This window comes from Otolemur garnettii, unplaced genomic scaffold (genome assembly GCF_000181295.1).
Source record: "Otolemur garnettii isolate 467f Iridium unplaced genomic scaffold, OtoGar3 scaffold00001, whole genome shotgun sequence".
NCBI classification, from domain to species: domain Eukaryota; kingdom Metazoa; phylum Chordata; class Mammalia; order Primates; family Galagidae; genus Otolemur; species Otolemur garnettii.
Window position 1 is genome coordinate 25,324,994 of NW_003852396.1, and position 16,694 is coordinate 25,341,687.

The following is a 16,694-nucleotide window of genomic DNA, read 5'->3' on the forward strand; positions in this document are numbered from 1 at the left end:
AAAATAAAAAAAAAAACCATCCTCCTTTCTGAGCTATGGGAGCTCAGATGGAGGCACATGGATTTCAGGAGGGGATGAGAAAAAGCCAGAGGGCCTGTCGGGGCAGCGAGCACAGAGGCATTAAAGGGCATGACATTTGGGAGGTTTGCTGGCAAAAGGTTTCCCTGGCAGCTGGGGAGGATAAATGGCAGTCACCAAGGCCAAGCAGACACTGTTTCAGACCTAATGAACCAGACTCGGGGAGGCAGTCAGGGCCAGACAAAGGGCAACCCTGGGAGCAGGTGCGCTGGCCAGGTGCAAGGTACAGGGAGTGCTAGAGAGGGATGTAGGGGACACCAAGATACCGTGAGAAACCTTCCGGGGCTGGGCCCAGACTCTCTGTTCCCACCCCTGGCTCCTGTGGACCTTTCTACTCCGCCTACAGTCCAGAGGGACCTCCTGCACATAAACCCTTCCTCTTCCCGGACATCCACACCCGATGCCACAGGCACATCCGAACCAGAGCTCACCCTTCCCTTCAAACCTGCTCTTCCCAGCCTCTGCAGGTGGGCCAACAGCAGCACCACCACCCCTTGCCTAGGTGGGAGCCAAGAGGGCCCCTCCTTTACGTCACCCCCCAAATCTTCCATCTGTGTGGCCACCTTCCTGGCCTGGCCACTCTCATTTCTCAGCAGATCCCTGCAGACGCCTCCACACTTGCCCCCCTCCAATCCAGCCTCTACCTGGAGCCTAGGTGGGCTTTTTGAAAATTTCAACTCTGTCATCCCCTGCTGAACACCCTCCCATATCCTTAGGACAGAGTCCTCATCTTCTCTCCATCCACAAGGCCCCCAAGCGCCTGCAATCCTTGCCAGCTCATTCCATAACTAGGAGGCTGGATTCACATTAAACTTTCCATTAAAAAGCACCACACTCCATTCCCTGCCATCTGAGGCCAGGAACCCACACCCCTGCCTTTGCAGCCAGCTAATTCCTCTCATCCTTCAGGTTCAAGCTGAGACAGCACCTCCTCTAGGAAGCCAGGCACCCTCTGTGTGATCAGCACACCCTTAGACCCTTTGGTTTGCTCACCTGACTCCTCTACAGCTCTGGTCCAAGTCCTCTGTCCCCCAGGGCCTGGCACTGCACATAGCACATAGGACATACTCAGCAATGTTTGCAGAGTGACTACACATGAAGGAGCATTAACTGCTGTCCGCAGGAACCAGCAAGAAAGAGAGCCAGGGGACAGGCCCGTCAGCATCACTGAACAGCCCTAACCATGTTGTGGGGAAGGTTGGCCCCAGGGATGTGCTGCTACCATCTAGTAGAAGAAACAAAGTTTTACACACATACAACCTCTCTCTTGGAGGATAGATAAGAAATTAGTAGCAATGATTCTCTCTCATAGAAGGAAAACTTTCCAATCTGTAGCATACATACCCATTTCAAAATAAGTAATAATGGCTCAGTGCCTATAGCTCAACCGGCTAAGGCGCCAGCCACATACACCTAAGGTGGCGGGTTCGAATCCCCAGCCCGGACCCGCCAAACAACAATGATGGCTGCAACCAAAAAATAGCCAGGCGTTGTGGCGGGCACCTGTGGTCCCAGCTACTTGGGAGGCTGAGGCAGGAGACTCGCTTGAGCCCAGGAGTTGGAGGTTGCTGTGAGCTGTAATGCCACGGCACTCTGCCCAGGGGGACAGCTTGAGGCTCTGTCTCAAAAAAAAAAAAAAAAAAAACAAAATAAGTAATAAAAATGGGGCCTCTTTCCTCAGTGAGGAAGACCATCTCCAGCCAGAGGGCAAGGACAAGCCAATTGCCAGGATGATCCCCACAAGTACAGGGCTTTTTTTTTTGGCTGTCACCCCCTTTACTCCTCAGAAGGCCACTGGAGGTGTGGTCACATACTCTCTTTTCAAATGAAAGAACTTAGTTCCTAAGAAGTATAAGGACTTGCCAAAATCACACAGCAGATAAGCGGGGAAGGGGATGAACCAGGAGCCTCAAACCCGAGGAATGTACCTGCAGGACCTGTAGGGCTGACAGCTGGGGCAGTGGGAAGGGAACGAGGCTGTCACCGGCAATGAGACCCTGGCCCTCACTGGGTCTTGGTGCCCATCAGTCCTCTGAGATCTTGGCACTGCTCTCTTAACCCTCTGGCCTCTTTCTCTCTAAGGATCCAGGTCAGCAGAGAGTTAATGCCCCACTGCTAGTGGAGGACTCTTGCTCAAGTCTCAGTAATAAAACCTACCCTGTGCAGTCACAGGGCTGGATAGGGGAGAGATAAGAACTAATCCCAAGCCAAATATAGTACACGTGGTCCCTAGTGGCCCCCAAGCCACCAGGCAGAGATCAGGGGCTTCTCCAAGGCTCGACAGAAGTGGCAGGAATCAGTTCCACCTCCTCCTTCTCCTTTAGCATTGAGGAGGCTGTGGACCCCAAAAATACAACCTGGGACCCACACACTTTTCCATAGTCACAAAGGTGCTCACTCCATGCAGTCCCCATTGTGCCTGAGGGAAGTCTAGGACCAGACAGGGACAGGGGCTCTCCTACGGTCATAAATCATGACTGAAGCACAGCCCCCACCTCCCAGGCCAGGGCTCCAGCCTCTGCTCAGCCTCAGGAGCACCAGGGGCCACCAACCTTGCCATCCATTCTCTGCAGGACCCAAGCGTGGTCCCTAGTCTCTGGGAAACCCAGTGAGGGTCTACTGGGTATCCTCTGAGTGCCTTCCCCCATTCTAGGGTGCCTGGGGCTGACATGGCCCTGGGGTGCTCTCTCAGGCTCCTGGGGCAGGCAGACACGAGGCAGGCCAGCCCAGGGCAGACGGTGCCCACTTAGCCAAAGCTGCTAGCTGGCCGTGGTAATCTGAGGAAATTCTGAGCACATGGGGGTGCTCAGAATTGGTAACCCAATCTGTGAAGTGACCCAAGGTTGCCATGGTTAGGGACAGCTATGGTTTCTAGGTGGGACAATGGCCGAGTTACTTCTTCAAAGTTTTGTTTTTGTCCCACCTCACCCACCAATGCACAGACTCATGGACTCAGCAAGTTGAAGAAACCTCTTTGAACCCTAAAGTCTGTGATCTGGGATTCCCAGACCAAGAGATACCCAAAATCTTAGGCCCACAGACTATCCAAGTGGGGGACCTTCCAGGCGCCACAGCTTGGTTTCCTGGGTGAGAGTCCCTGACAAGAGCCCAGCTTGGACACTTCTTTTGGGCACCTGCTCTGTCACTCCAGAGGGGATGGCCCTGCCTCCCCTCTCTCACCCAGAAAAGAAGTCAAGAAGGTTACTGGTAAAATCTTCTAATGAGGCAAATGGTGCCAATTTTAGGACTTTCTGGAGAATCCATAAACTCTTGGAATTATCTTTTTTGATGCCCTAGTTAGGCTATTCAAGGATATTATAACGTCCAGGCTGAACTGTAACTTGCCAGTTTACCAAACCTGCCCAATTATACTAACAACACTCACTGTCTCCAGACTGTCTGAAACTTTTTCCTCCCCTTTTTCCTATGAATTCTGCTTTTGCCTTTGTTCCTCGATCCAGCCTACCAACTGATGACCTCACACATAAGGACCTGGCCTGCCCACACAGTCACTAAACTGCATGCCACACACCTCTGCATTATTCTCACACACTGGTCTGCAGGGCCCTGGGGGCATGACTCCTCACTTACCCAGCTCCTCCACCTCCTCCTGGCAGGAGAGGGGGCCCTGGGCTCAGCCCTCAGCACAGACAGGGATGCAGCATCTGCTCCAACAGTGGGCCTTAGGAGGCAGATGACAGACAGGCTTCCCAGTCTCCCAATTTTCAAACTGCTCAGGTCTAGGTGAGTGGCTACAGAGACTCCCAGGACCCACCTGGAGCCACTTGCCCTTCAGGGAGAGGATGGAGGGGGCTGCCAAGCAGAGAAGTACAGACACCAACAGGTCCCTCTGGGGTACAGTGGGGTGCCTCTGCCTGGGCTCAAGTTCTAGTCCCACCCTCAGCAGTGTGATCACCTCTGGAGGTGCTACTCATGCCCTGGCCCCTCCTAGTGCAGGTGAGGTCTGAATGAGGAGCAGAGCAAAAGGGGCTTGGTCAGTGCTGTAGTGCTCTCTACAAAAGCCACTTTTTGTGCCTACACAATGGACATCAAGGACTCAGAAATAACTGTTACCAAGCAATGAGCTTGCTTCCAGACACGCATAGAGGTGAATGCCATGGCCTCGGCTTTTGAGAAAAGAAGGCTTTATTGCAAGTCAACTGGCAAGGAGTTAGGGCACATCCTTGCTGTCCCTTTGCCCCTGAGCTACTTGAGAGTGGGGCTGGGTCAGAGGCACACCGTGACCCCAGCCTGGCTAAACCTTGTGGTGCCTCAATTTCCGTATCTGCAAAATGGGGTTATTGGACTACAGCAGCAGTCCTTAGAATGAAGACCGAAGACCCCTGTGAGTCAGCAAAACTCTTTCAGAAAGTCTTTAAAGTCATCTTTTCCAACTACAGATTTTCTTCATACACTACAACCCAAACATCACACCAGACTGGATTTAAAGCAGATATGAGAGCTCAGTGGTCTGTTAGGCCAGACACTAACAAGATTTGAAAAACTTGTAAAGCTACCATCACATAGAGGACGAGGTAAAATACATAAATAAAAATTTTAAAAAACATGGCAAGCAATGCCACTCATCTCACTTATTTTTTTTTTACATTTTGACAAAGGAAGCTATTTTCCATGACAATATGTTATTTATGTTATCCTATAATAGATTTATTATGTTTATTATTTTAAAATTGCTCAGTTTTCATTTCTAATATGGTAAAAATCAATAAATACAATTCACACAAACAAAAACCCATTGGGGTCCCCGATTTTTAAGACAATAAAGGGTTTCTGTGATGGAAAAGTATGTGGACCTCTATTCTGCCTGATCTCCCTGGGCTGTCCCCTTCTTAAGCTCTCTGAGCCTACCCTCTTGGGATCAGCTTGTCCTGGTTGAGTGGACGCCTTTATTTGTGCTCTTGAGTTTCAAGGTGGAGGGGGGAGGGGTGTCCAGTTTTAACATCGAAGTTCTGATGGTGGAGGAGCATGTTCCTCCTTCATCCTCTTCCTGAGGACAGACTCCTGCCCCACCCTGGCTTGGCTCTGAGGCCCCAGGGCAGCCCCATCCCAAAGGAAAACACCCAATACGGCGCAGCAGTTCCCTGGTTCCTGGGAAAAGCACTAAGGCTCTCACGGACACCATCTTCACCTCCCAGCGGTTTCAAGGCGCAGAAACTGCTCCTTCCGCAACCACAGACCACACAAGCCATGCCCCAAGAAGATGCACCCCAAGCCAAGTGGCTGTGGGCACAGTGCCTGCCCCACCCAAGGCGCAGCTGCAGAGGCAGTAACGGGTACCCGTGACCTGGTCTTGGCCGAGGGTGCAGGACCTCGTGGCACTCACGTAGATGAGGTGGTCCCGGTAGCGGATGAGGAGGTTGCGCAGGATGCCCGCCTCGTTGAGGTCCCCCAGGCGGATCATGTCCTCCACTCCATGCACCGATGTGGGGTGCATGGGCTTGATGTGTGTGGCGCTCTGCGGAGAGATCCAGTGCTCCTGTGGGGAGGCAGATGCCACATCAGCTCGCTGCCCTGGCCGAGATGAAGGGGGCGGGCAGGGACCACCCAGTCCTGTGAGAGACCCTGAGAGCAAACACTGCCACTTCTAATGACAAGTTTAAATCTTTGAGGATGGTACCGTCCACTCCCACACCAAAGACAGCTCCTCTTCCTCTTGGGGGAGTCACTCCCAGACCTGAGAGGAAGGCCCGACTTGTCCCCTGTCCTTTGCAGGATGGAGTGGAAAGCGTAATGAATTGGAGTTAGACTTGGCTTCAAATCCAGGCTCCAGTAAACACATATTAAAACATAAAAAGTAATTTCAGATGGTGCCAAAGATAAACCACCAGGCTATGTGATGGAGAGGCAGGAGGAAGCTACTTTACACAGGGTGGTCTGGGCCACCTCTGTGAGGTAGAGGTGGCTTAGCTGAGACCTGAATGAAGAAAAAGAGCCCACTGCAAGAAGATGGGGGGTGGTAGGAGAATTCCAGGCAGCAGAAACAATGACTCTGAGACTGCACTTCCTGGGAAACAGAGGTCCCCAGGTCCCCAGAAGTCCCCTCTGCCCCTTCAGAAGGCAGAGGGCAGTGGCGATGGGCAGAAGTGGCCCCACCTGGGATATATTTCACAGGGCTTGCTGATGACCTGTGTGGAGCCAGTGGCAACCTTTCAGAACCTGTGAGCTGAAGCAGAAACCAGGACACAGGTTGCCTTTCCCACTCCTCTTCCTCACCCCTGCAATATTCCCTGCTGCCCTGAGGTGGCACTGGTTCTCTCAACAAGGCAGCAAACCTGGTAACCTACCAGCACTAGGCGCCTCCTCACCCCCAGGGGGTTTCCAGCACCTCCTCACAGTCACAAGACTCTCAGTGGAATGATGTGGCCACAGCCTGAGTGGTGCACCCAGGGCCCTCCCAGCCTTCTGAGGGGAAAGGGGTCCTCCTCCCAGCTCAAGCCCTCAGACTTGCTGAGCAGGTAAGGATGGCAGGTCAGGTCCTCCCTGACCAAGGTTCCCTATGGTGGAGCTAAGCCAACAGCTAGACACTAGCAGGAATCAGGTATCAGTCACCCACCCCACTGTCCCCTATCAACTGGTCACCCAGTCTTGACCATTCAGCCCCCTAAAGGGCAGCTGGATGGGCAGCACCCTCCTCACGAACCCAGAGCCTACACGTGGAGCCCAGACCACTGTCTCCCACCTGACCTGGCTCCTGCCTCTTGCTGTCCTCCCCAGCTAACACCTTGTATACCTGGGACTTTCCTCCAGCAGCCCTCTGACCCTGTCACTCTGGGCCTCTGACTCCTCACCCGACTCCCCAGGCTCCTCAGCCTGGCATTCAAAGGCCAGCAAGCACTGGACACAGGGACTTCCAGCTTTGCCCAGCCACCCCTGTACCTCCCAGCCAGCACGTTTGTGTTCCATGTCCCCAAAGGGCTCTGTGACTTTGCTTACTATTCTCTCTACCTTTTTCCTCCTCAGCCTTTTTAGGCTCTGCTCAGAGGTTTCCTAGATGGTCTGATGGCACTGCCCACCCTAACACACTTCACCTGTGCCACCCCACCTCAGACCACACTGCTCCATACAGGGCTGGGCATCAATGACATGGCAGGAGTCTCTGATAGGACAAATGGCTGGTAACTGCTAGGGGCCATATCCAAATTAAAGGCAGATATCCTAGTCATGGAAAGACCCCAGGAGACCCCTATTTCAGCCCCTTACTTCACATGAAAAAATAGGAGAAGTGGCCTGGCCAGGCACTCGGGGCATGAGGGCCAGGGCAGTTGGAGCTCCCACCCCTGTTCCCCTGGCATTCCACAGCAATTCCTGGCCAGGAGCATTTCAGCCTAGGCCCCTCACAAGGGGCTATCTAGGGGCTGAGTAGTGAGGTCAGAAGATCCATCTGGACTTTCCAATCTCATGTGGAACATTCCTCTCTCTCAGACATCCTATTTCTTGATAGAAGCTGATCCAGTTGGAAAATTCCCTCTGCCTGATTCCCACTCCCTGACCCAGTCCTAGGCCCAGCATGGGCCAGAGGAGCAGGCTGTCTGCCTCTCCCACTCAACCCCAACCTCTGGTGCTCACAGTTCTTCCCTGAGACAGTTCAGCACAGAGGCTAAGAAGCGGCTCGGCTACAGCATGATCCCAGAACCCTATGCACATTACTTTACCTACCTGAACCTCCATGACCTCCTCATGAGAATGAGAAATACAGTCCCTCCTTCCTGGGATGCTGGGAGGATTCATGGATACAGTAGTGGCCCAACTGTGTTGGTAGCTTTCTCCTGCCAGCTCTATGAAGGGCTAGTGCCCAGTAAATGCTCAACCAGTCCTGGGTATTATCACTGTAATGTATTTTGTTTTACAAAGAAAAAAAAACAGAGGATATAGGCTCTCCTTTGTTCTACCATAATCTACCATAACAGAGAACTACTGATCCCATTTTTACAGTGACAAGTAAGATTCAAGAGATAAAATGAGTTGCCTGGTTAAGCGGCAGAGCTGAGCCACCCCCACTCTTCCCTGCATGGGAGGACTCCCAACTGAGGTCAGTGCCCCTCAGGTCAAGGTCCACAAGTGGCAGGGGCCAAAGTATAAGCAGGGCAGTAGCTGAGGCCTGGCCCTGGAGGAATGCCAACAAGTAGGGAGTAGGGAGGCTGTGAGAGGGAGAGAGAGAGAAGATTATGGCCCAGTCCAGGGTCTAGTGAGCGCTTGGGAAAGAGCTGGTCTAGGACTGAGCTTGGAGAGACAGGGACAATATGCTCTGTAGAGGAAGGGAAGGACGGGTATATCTGGTAACAGGAATGGCTTGGACAGAGGCAGAGCATTAGGATCCAGAGAGTAGTGAAACCATAACCTTCCACTCATTCATTTATTCTTTCATTCATTAGGAAACTTTTTGCCAAAGAGCCTTCCCTTTATTGAGGTCTGGGGAACCGGATAAGACTTGCCTGTCACTGCTCTCAAGTTGCCAAGGGTCTGTGGAAGGACAGAGGATGAAAGACAGCCTGGAGTGGAGGATGAGGGGGAGACTTGTGAAGGAGGGGCCTGAGCCCTGGGGCCCAGAACCACTGATGCAAACCCTAGCCTCCCTGACTGCCCCTCTTGCAGCCACCCCTTGCAGGGACTAGGGGCAGTGGGGGAGTGGACCTTTGGGATCCGGTGACACAGAGTTACGGGACACCATATGACATGTAACAAGACCCAGATGAAACTTAAGCCTGCTACCAGAGTCCCTGGTCCCCACTCTGGGGGCTCCAGGCGGGTTCATGGGCCTGTCTTCGCTGCCAGCTGAGACTGTGCCTCCCCTTCTGTGGCTGTGGCCTCACAGTGGCTTCCTAGAGGGTCCTAGACCTGGATCCTCAGTAATGACATTGCAGATGCTTGGGTTCTAAAGTCCAAGGGTTGGCTTGGTGCCTGTAGCTCAAGCGGCTAGGGCACCAGCCACATACACCTTCTTGTTGGAGCAGTGGGGGCAGCTCCATGGAGGAAACGTATCTGAGAGGCAGAAGCGGGGGCACTGGCACCACCTCCCTGCCCTTGATGCAGGTCACTGCCCAGCCCCTATCTCAGGGCAGCATCAGCCTCCCCATGGCGCAGGGGAAGAGAGGGTGGGGGGCTACTCACATTGCCTTCATCGTCCACCACCTGGATCTGCCCAGAGTCACAGAGCTTCACCACTGCTCCGATGGGCACGTCAAACTCCTGCCCCGATCTCAGGTCCATCCACACATAGTCCCCCTGTGGGTGAGGGAGAGTCCCAGGCCAGGTGAGCAGGGAGGGGGATCAGGCACCCCTTCTGGGCAGCTCTATACCCCACCCCTACCACCACCAGAGGCTCCGATGCCAACCAAGGAGGAGGGAAAACAAGAAATTGAATTTGCTGGGATGGTCTGAAGCCAGGCCCTGAGCTGAGCAGGTATGCAATGTCATTGGTCCCTCCTCTGTAGCAGCCATTACCCTCCCCCCATGATACAGAGGAGTCAGCAGAGGCTCAAAGGGAAAGAACCAAGACCCCCGAGCCAGGAAGTGCCAAAGCCCAGCCCTGCCATGGCTCTGCACCCTACACATGTACGACAGACTCGCTGGAGTCTAGGCAGAAAGACTGAGACCAAAACCCTTTCCTCTCCATCTAAAACAAGAGGGTATCAGAAGACACCCAGACGGTGGGTAGACATTGCAGCCTCTATCACCTGTGGGGCCAATTCTCATCACTGAGAGTTGTGGTGGGTTCCTCATGGAGACACTGCTCCATACTGGGGCCCATGATAAGAGTTCAGCCACATTGGCTCCTGGCTCCTCGAGGGGGTGGATGTCACTTCTGTGTCCCCCACAGTATCTGGCCAAGGCCTGAACCTCATTACACACTCTGTAAGAGCTCATGAAAGCTAAATATAAAACTCAGGGTCAGAGAAATGGACTTAGAACAACCATATTTAGTGCTTGGTGATGTAGTCAACAAGCATGGATTGAGCACCTATTGAGTACAAGGTGCTGATTAATCTAAATGCTTACTCAGTGACTATGAAGTCTATATTCTAGTTGGAGGATGTAGAAAATAAACAACTGAGCAAATACATTAACAGAATCCCTTTGAATACTGGTGATTGCTAAGAAGGGAACAGAGACACCAGTGTTGTAGAAAGACGGAGCCAGTGAACCTGACTCAGTAGCCAATGGAGCCACTCTGTGGAAGAAACCCCTGAAGGTTTCTGAAGGGTGAGAAGTAGCCAGCCAGGGAAAGAGCAGGGGGCAGAAATCTGTGCAGAGGAAATGGCAAATGCAAAGGCCCTGAGGCAGAAAGGGACAACAAGGAGGCAACTGTAGCCGGACCGGAGAAGGGAGAGGGAAGTCAGAGAATCGGGCAGTTCCAGGACACGTAGGCCCTTGTTGGCCTTGGGATAAAAGTCTGACTTTATCCTAATCCTAATAACATTATTCATTCTTTGGTTGTTCCCAAATTCCCCAGGAATGTGGGAGAGAACTTAGACATTCTAGGAAAAATATAACTTAATATTAAGTAGCAGTTAAAAGCATAACAGCTGATAAAACGGATTCATAAAAGAGTAAACCCATGGGAATGGCCCAGTGGAAATAGTGCTGGACTTGGAGGAAACTGGGTTGCAGACCCCGCTTGGCTCTGGGCGAATCACTGACCACTTTGAGCCTCAGTTTCCACATCTCTCAGTGAGGGGTGGACTTAGTGAGTCCACCGCCAACTCATCAGTTTCAGCCTTTTTCTGTTCCCATCAGAATCAGTGACAGTCACGTGCTGCTTAGTGATGGGGACATGTTCTGAGAACACATGTTCAGGAGATGTCACTGCTGTGTGCTCATCACAGTGTGCTGACACAGACCCAAGTGTACGGCCTGCTACACACCGAGCCTGCGTGGCATGGCCTGTTGCTCTGGACTACACACCTGTACTGTACTAAATATTATAGGCAGCAGCAACACGGTGCTAAGTATTCATGTATCTAGACTGAACTACATACAGGAAAGGTACACCACTGTCATATATGTGGTCATCACTGAATACACTGTCACGCAGTACGTGACTCCATCTTTTAGCCACAGTGTCACTTGTGGGCCCTCCCTCCATGTGAATGGGGGGTTGGCGCATATTAGAGTCAGGGTAGGCCCAAACCCAAGCTTCCTCCCAGAAAAAGTAAGTAAAACTGGAGAGGCTTGGGAGGGGAGGAGAATGTGTGTTTACTGGGCATTCACTGTGGGCCTGGGGCTCGGCAGGCTGCTTCCCATACACTGCCCCATTAAATGCTCACAAGTGCCTAAGGGCCGAGCCCAAGCCCCAGCTGCGCTTCCTGCCACACACCTCACCCCGTTAATGCCACCCACAATCACCTGCCCACCCCACCTTTCCACTGAGTAGATACCCGCCATCTGTGGGGACCCTGAGCAAACAGCAGCAACAATTCCCTGCCCCCCACACACACCTTCCTCCTCCTCCCCAGCCCCCCGCCAGCATGTCTGTGTGGAGCCTGCCAAGGCTCTGGGGACTGAAGGCAGACTAGAGTACCTCCGTCAGCTTCCACATCTCCAGTGAAGAGGACAGCCCGGCCCACAGTGACATGGTTGGGGAGAATGCAGCAGACACCAAGTCATACCAGGCCTTGGAAGCCAAGGACAGGAGTTGGATTTTAAGTGTGACAAGAAGCCATTAGACAATGGCATGATGAATTTACATTTTCAAAATTTCGCTCTGTCTGCCATATGGAGAATAGAATCATTTCTTAGGGCTCCATGGCCCCCAGGCTCCACACCCCCAACAGCTGAGCCCCAAATCCCCACTGGCCTGGAGCTCCCAAGGGCAGAGTCTGTCTTATTTGTGGCTGTGCAAAGCCAAGCACAGAGTAGGTACCAGTGAACAACAAGGTGGCTGGGCACAAGCATGTGAGTGTGTGAGTGTGTGTGTGAAAGCACGCGGCCACGGGGGAGATGGGCCAGTGCTAGGTAGGGGGTGGAGGCTTCCCACAACTATCTCCTTCAACCTTATGGCCCTTAGGCAGAGGATTCTGCCTCCACTTTATCTCCTCAGAGAGGTCAAGAAGCATGCCCAAGGTCACACAGCTATTTTGTGACAGAGCCAGGGCTAAAGCCTAGGCCCACAAACTCCAAATTCAGTGTTTTCCTAATATTCCCTGGGCTCAGCCCCAAACCCAGATCAGTGAGCAAAACAGGAAGCACTGACAGGGTCCCTGGCCCTAAAAAACACCTGGGCTGAAAAGGCAAGCTGGAAACTTAGGCTAAAGGCAGCCAGAAAGCAGGGTCTGTCTGAGTCACCTATATCCCCCAGCCCAGCTCAGGGGTGCCACACAGAAAATATTTGTTTCCCACTGGGAGAACACAGAATAATCAAAAGCAAAAAAATTTCATGTGAACAGGAAATGGAGGATCAGAGAAGCTGAGTGATGTCCTCAGGGCCATTCAGCAAGCAGAGTGCCTTGAACTCTACTAGCCTAGGGCTGTCACCAAGAGGCAGTGACGGTATCTCTGCTCCAGGTCAGAGCTTGAGGAGTTTCCAGTGGCAAGTAAGAGGCTCCAGGAGAATTCTGAGGACTGAGAACCTCTGAGGGAACATTCCTGTAGCCCTGGGGGAAGTCCGCGAAGCACCGTTGTGCAGGCAGGTTGCAAGGATCCTCATTTTACAGATGAGGAAACTGAGGTCCAAAGAGAGAGAGGAACCCAGCCACACAGTCATTCATCAAATCAGTGACTGTAAGACCATTAGCTTCTGGAGGACACAGCCAGAAGCAAAAACTGGGTGAGTCAGGAACCACTGATTGGGTGAGGAAAGGAAGGAAGGAAGCCATGAAGGGGGCATCCATGAAGGAAGGAGGGAGGCAGGGAAGGGGGGCTGGGGCTCAGGTCCAATCCCTCCAGCTTGGCCCATCCTGTGGCTAGTCCCCAGACAGGGGAGCACCCCATTCCTACCACCATTGCCCAGTAACAGCTGAATACACTGCAAGGGGCACCCCACTAGCAACGTCATCTTGGATCAAACATCCCATTTGTGACAGGACACATGTCTCAGTGTGGCTGTGTAACTGACAAGACTCAATTTCTCCACCCTCAAATGGATGATTGGAGCAGAGTGTCTCCCAGGCCCTGCCAAGCTGAGCAAGCTTCCAGCCCCAGAATGGTGACTTCCTAGAATGGGTCTGTTCTCTAGTGTGCCCCCAAACCCCTGGGAGGCCTCTCCCCCAGGAAAGCCAGCACATATCCACAATGAACATGAAGTCAAGAGATGTGGGTTCAGTCAGTTCTGCCACTAATGCTGTGTGTCCCTAGATAAATGACCCAATCCCTCTAGGCCCCAGTTTTCACCAGCCTCAACGAGGAAGGAGTCAGTGCACGTGAAGATGAGAGACTCACACAAATGCAAGTTGTCCCTGCTGTCTACCCTCCTTCCTCCCCAACACCCAGTTCTTTCAGATGAATATTAATAATACCCTGCAAGGCCTTAGCCCTTTCACCCTCTTCTCTCCTCTGGGACCAGGCCTAGGGCTCAATCCCTGTTTGTGGAATAAAAATGAGTCTGTTTCAAGCCATTTCTCCTCACTTATTTTCATAATTGCTCTGGGACACTAGTTTTGTCAGCCCCATTTTCACGGGTGAGCAAGTGTCTTGCCAGAGGTGTCTATGAACAAGGAACAGGGTCTAATTGCTAAACTTGGGTGGCAGAAGAGACACCTCAGGACGTTGGCAGAGGCCCCCTGTGCACCTGGAGGTCTCCCTGCTCTGGACCCCAGCAAAAGCAGGAAGGCCCTTCTCCCCCCTGGTCTACCGGCTTGAGTTTTCCAGATCCAGATGCCCCAGAGAGGAGGAGCCAGGGCCAAGTTCACGTTGAGGGGGTCAGGGACTGCACGTGGCACGCTAGGGCTGCAGTCCATGCACACCCAGGGCTTAGCGACCCCGAGGCCCGACCACCTGGCTTCTGATAGGTGGGGAAACGAGGCCCGGGTCGTGGCGCCCTCCCCCTCCCGGCCCAGGCCTCACCGGCAGGACCGCGTAGGTCTTGAACGCCTGGTTCAGGCTGCGCACCAGCGCCCACTTTCCGGGTTGCTGGGCTTGCGCCTCGGTGGGATCAACGGGGTCGACGGGGTCGGTGGGGCTGGCGGGGCCGGCAGGGCCGGCTGTGTCCACAGGGTCGGCGGGGTCAGCGGGGTCGGCTGGGGGCTCCATGGCGCGGAGGGTCTAGTGGCGACAGTGACGGCGGCACGGCTCACGCTCCCTAATTCACCTAATCCCGTGTGCGCCGCCCGCCCAGGAACCCTAAACCGGGCCATCTGCCGCGGGCCCATGGCAACCGCGGCTTAGGTGACGCCTGCGGGCGGGAACGGGGAGGGGGCGCCCGTGTCGCCCTGGCCCCTTCCCACCTCCGCCAGACCCCGACACTCCCACCTCGGTGGAGAATGTGCGGTTGCTTGCTTCCCTGGGACCGCGGCCAAGGGATAATTTGGTGCCAGGCGCTTGGAACCTCACCCTGACTGCAGTTTTGAAGAAAATCAGTATGTTTTCTATGACCGGAAATGTGGGAAATTATGAGTAGCACACTCCGAGAATTTTTAAGACTAAAGGGGAGGTGCGTCAAAGATCTTTCTGGCTCTCTGGCCTCCTCTGGAAGTGAGACAGATATAAATTTTCCTTCTGGGGCAACTTCGGAGAGAAGCCATTGATGACCTGGCCTCTGGTCCTCCTCACTGTGCCACTGCACTCAGCCAGCCCGCGATGTCCAGCCCACGACGGAAGAGGCCACTGCTGCCAGGCGTAGGGTCCCCTGGGTTCCCCAGGACAGCTGAGATACCCTGATGGCTCAGATCTCACTGTGCAGTGGACCAAGCTGGGGCCCTGTGTCCTGGCAGCCACAGAGGACCAGCTGGGCTCAGGTCCATGCTGGGCTGTGAGCCAGAGGCCACAGTTCTCCCAGCCCAGGGCTGGGAAGCCCAGGCCCTGGGGCTTTTTTCCTATTCCCTTCTCCTAGCCTCTCCCTGCTTATCTTCGTCCTCTTGCCCTCTTTCCTCCTTTTCCTTCTTCTCTCTTGGAGGCCTCCTCCCTCCACATTTAGCCGGAGGCATAGTCTGGAATCCTGGAGCCAACTGGTCCCCTAACAAACAAACAACAGCAGAGAGTAGAGGGGAGTGGCAAGAAAGGAGACAGTGATGTCTCACTCAGGGCTCAGAGCTGCCCAGGCTCACCCCAGGGCCTCCTTCTACCCAACTCCCTTCTCAGCCTCTGGGACCCAGGCATCTGCCACCCAGCACAAAGCTACAATGATTTCCACCCACTTCCTGTGCCCTCTTGGGAACCCTGCTCTCAGGAAAGGTCCTTCCCCCAGTCTGCCTGAGAGCAAGTCTACCTGTCTCTGCCTACCCACCCACCCACAGAAGTCCATTGGAACAGGATCCAGACCCTCAGACACAAGAAAGTGCTGGGGGTGAGTTTCCAGGGATTCTTCCATCTGTCCGTGTAACCAGTCTTCAGTGAGCACTGGCTCAGACTAAAGAAGGGAGAATACTGTTACCAAGACATGTCCTCAGAGCTCCCGGCCTGGTGGGAAGGAAAGACCCATACACAGATAAGGATGGTACCACCAGCTAAGCACAGATCAGGCCTGGAGAGACAGGATGGCATGGCTGCCAAGAACCTGGACTCTGGAGCCGGACAATTTAAGTTCAATCCCAGTTCAGCTACTTACAGGCTGTGCTTCCTTGGGCCACATCTTCAACCTCTATGTGCCTTTGTTTCCTCATCTGGTGACAAGATGACAGTACCTCTGTGTGTTTGTGAGGATTTAACAGGTTAAAATGTGCAAGGCACGTAGATTGGTGCCTGCTAGAGTGTTGGTTATTATTAACAGAGGGAATTGTGTTAGGAGTCACAGCTGGGTGTTAATTTTTTTGGCAGACATGAGGGCAAAGGATATTCCAGGAAAAGGGGAAAGAAAACACAGAGAATCAGTGGAAGAGGGAAGAGAGCATAAACTAGGTGTGGCAGCTGGAGAAAGGCCCCCTGGAGGAGATCCTGCAAGGCACCCAGAGCCTGGCCCTGCTTGGATCCAGATCTGCTGCTCAACACCCTGCACGCAGGCCCTCCCTGAGCTAGGGGAATAGATCACTCCTCCGTGGGTAGCAAAGACAAAGAGAGACTCTCAAAAGCAGAGAGAGGCGACTTCTTATATACATACTATAGAATCCTTAATATGATTATAACCTGATTTCTCATCAGAAGCCATGGACACCAGAAGGCAGTAGGATGATATATTTAAAATGATAGAAGGAAAAAATGTCACCCAAGGATTTGATATCTGGCATAACTATCCTTCAAAAATGAAGAACTTAAGACATTCTCAAATAAACAAAAGCTGGGCAGCGCCTGTGGCTCAGTGGGTAGGGTGCTGGCCCCATATACTGAGGGTGGCAGGTTCAAACCCAGCCCTGGCCAAAACTGCAACAAAAAATAGCTGGGCATTGTGGCGGGCGCCTATAGTCCCAGCTACTCAGGAGGCTGAGGCAAGAGAATTGCCTAGGCCCAGGAGTTGGAGGTTGCTGTGAAATGTGATGCCACAGCATTCTACCGAGGGAGATAAAGTGAGA

The 16,694-nt window shown here is 53.2% G+C and overlaps 1 protein-coding gene across 1 annotated transcript in view; it reads right to left on the reverse strand.

Moving 5' to 3' along the window:
* Nucleotides 1–16,694, reverse strand: part of MYO7A (myosin VIIA) — a 79,987-nt gene that overhangs the window by 58,187 nt on the left and 5,106 nt on the right. Inside the window, exons 2-3 of the mRNA XM_023511955.1 lie at nt 9,208–9,321; nt 5,423–5,575 (exon numbers count right to left, since the gene is read on the reverse strand). Coding sequence (XP_023367723.1) covers nt 5,423–5,575; nt 9,208–9,321 — 267 coding nt within the window. The remainder of the gene's footprint in view (nt 1–5,422; nt 5,576–9,207; nt 9,322–16,694) is intronic.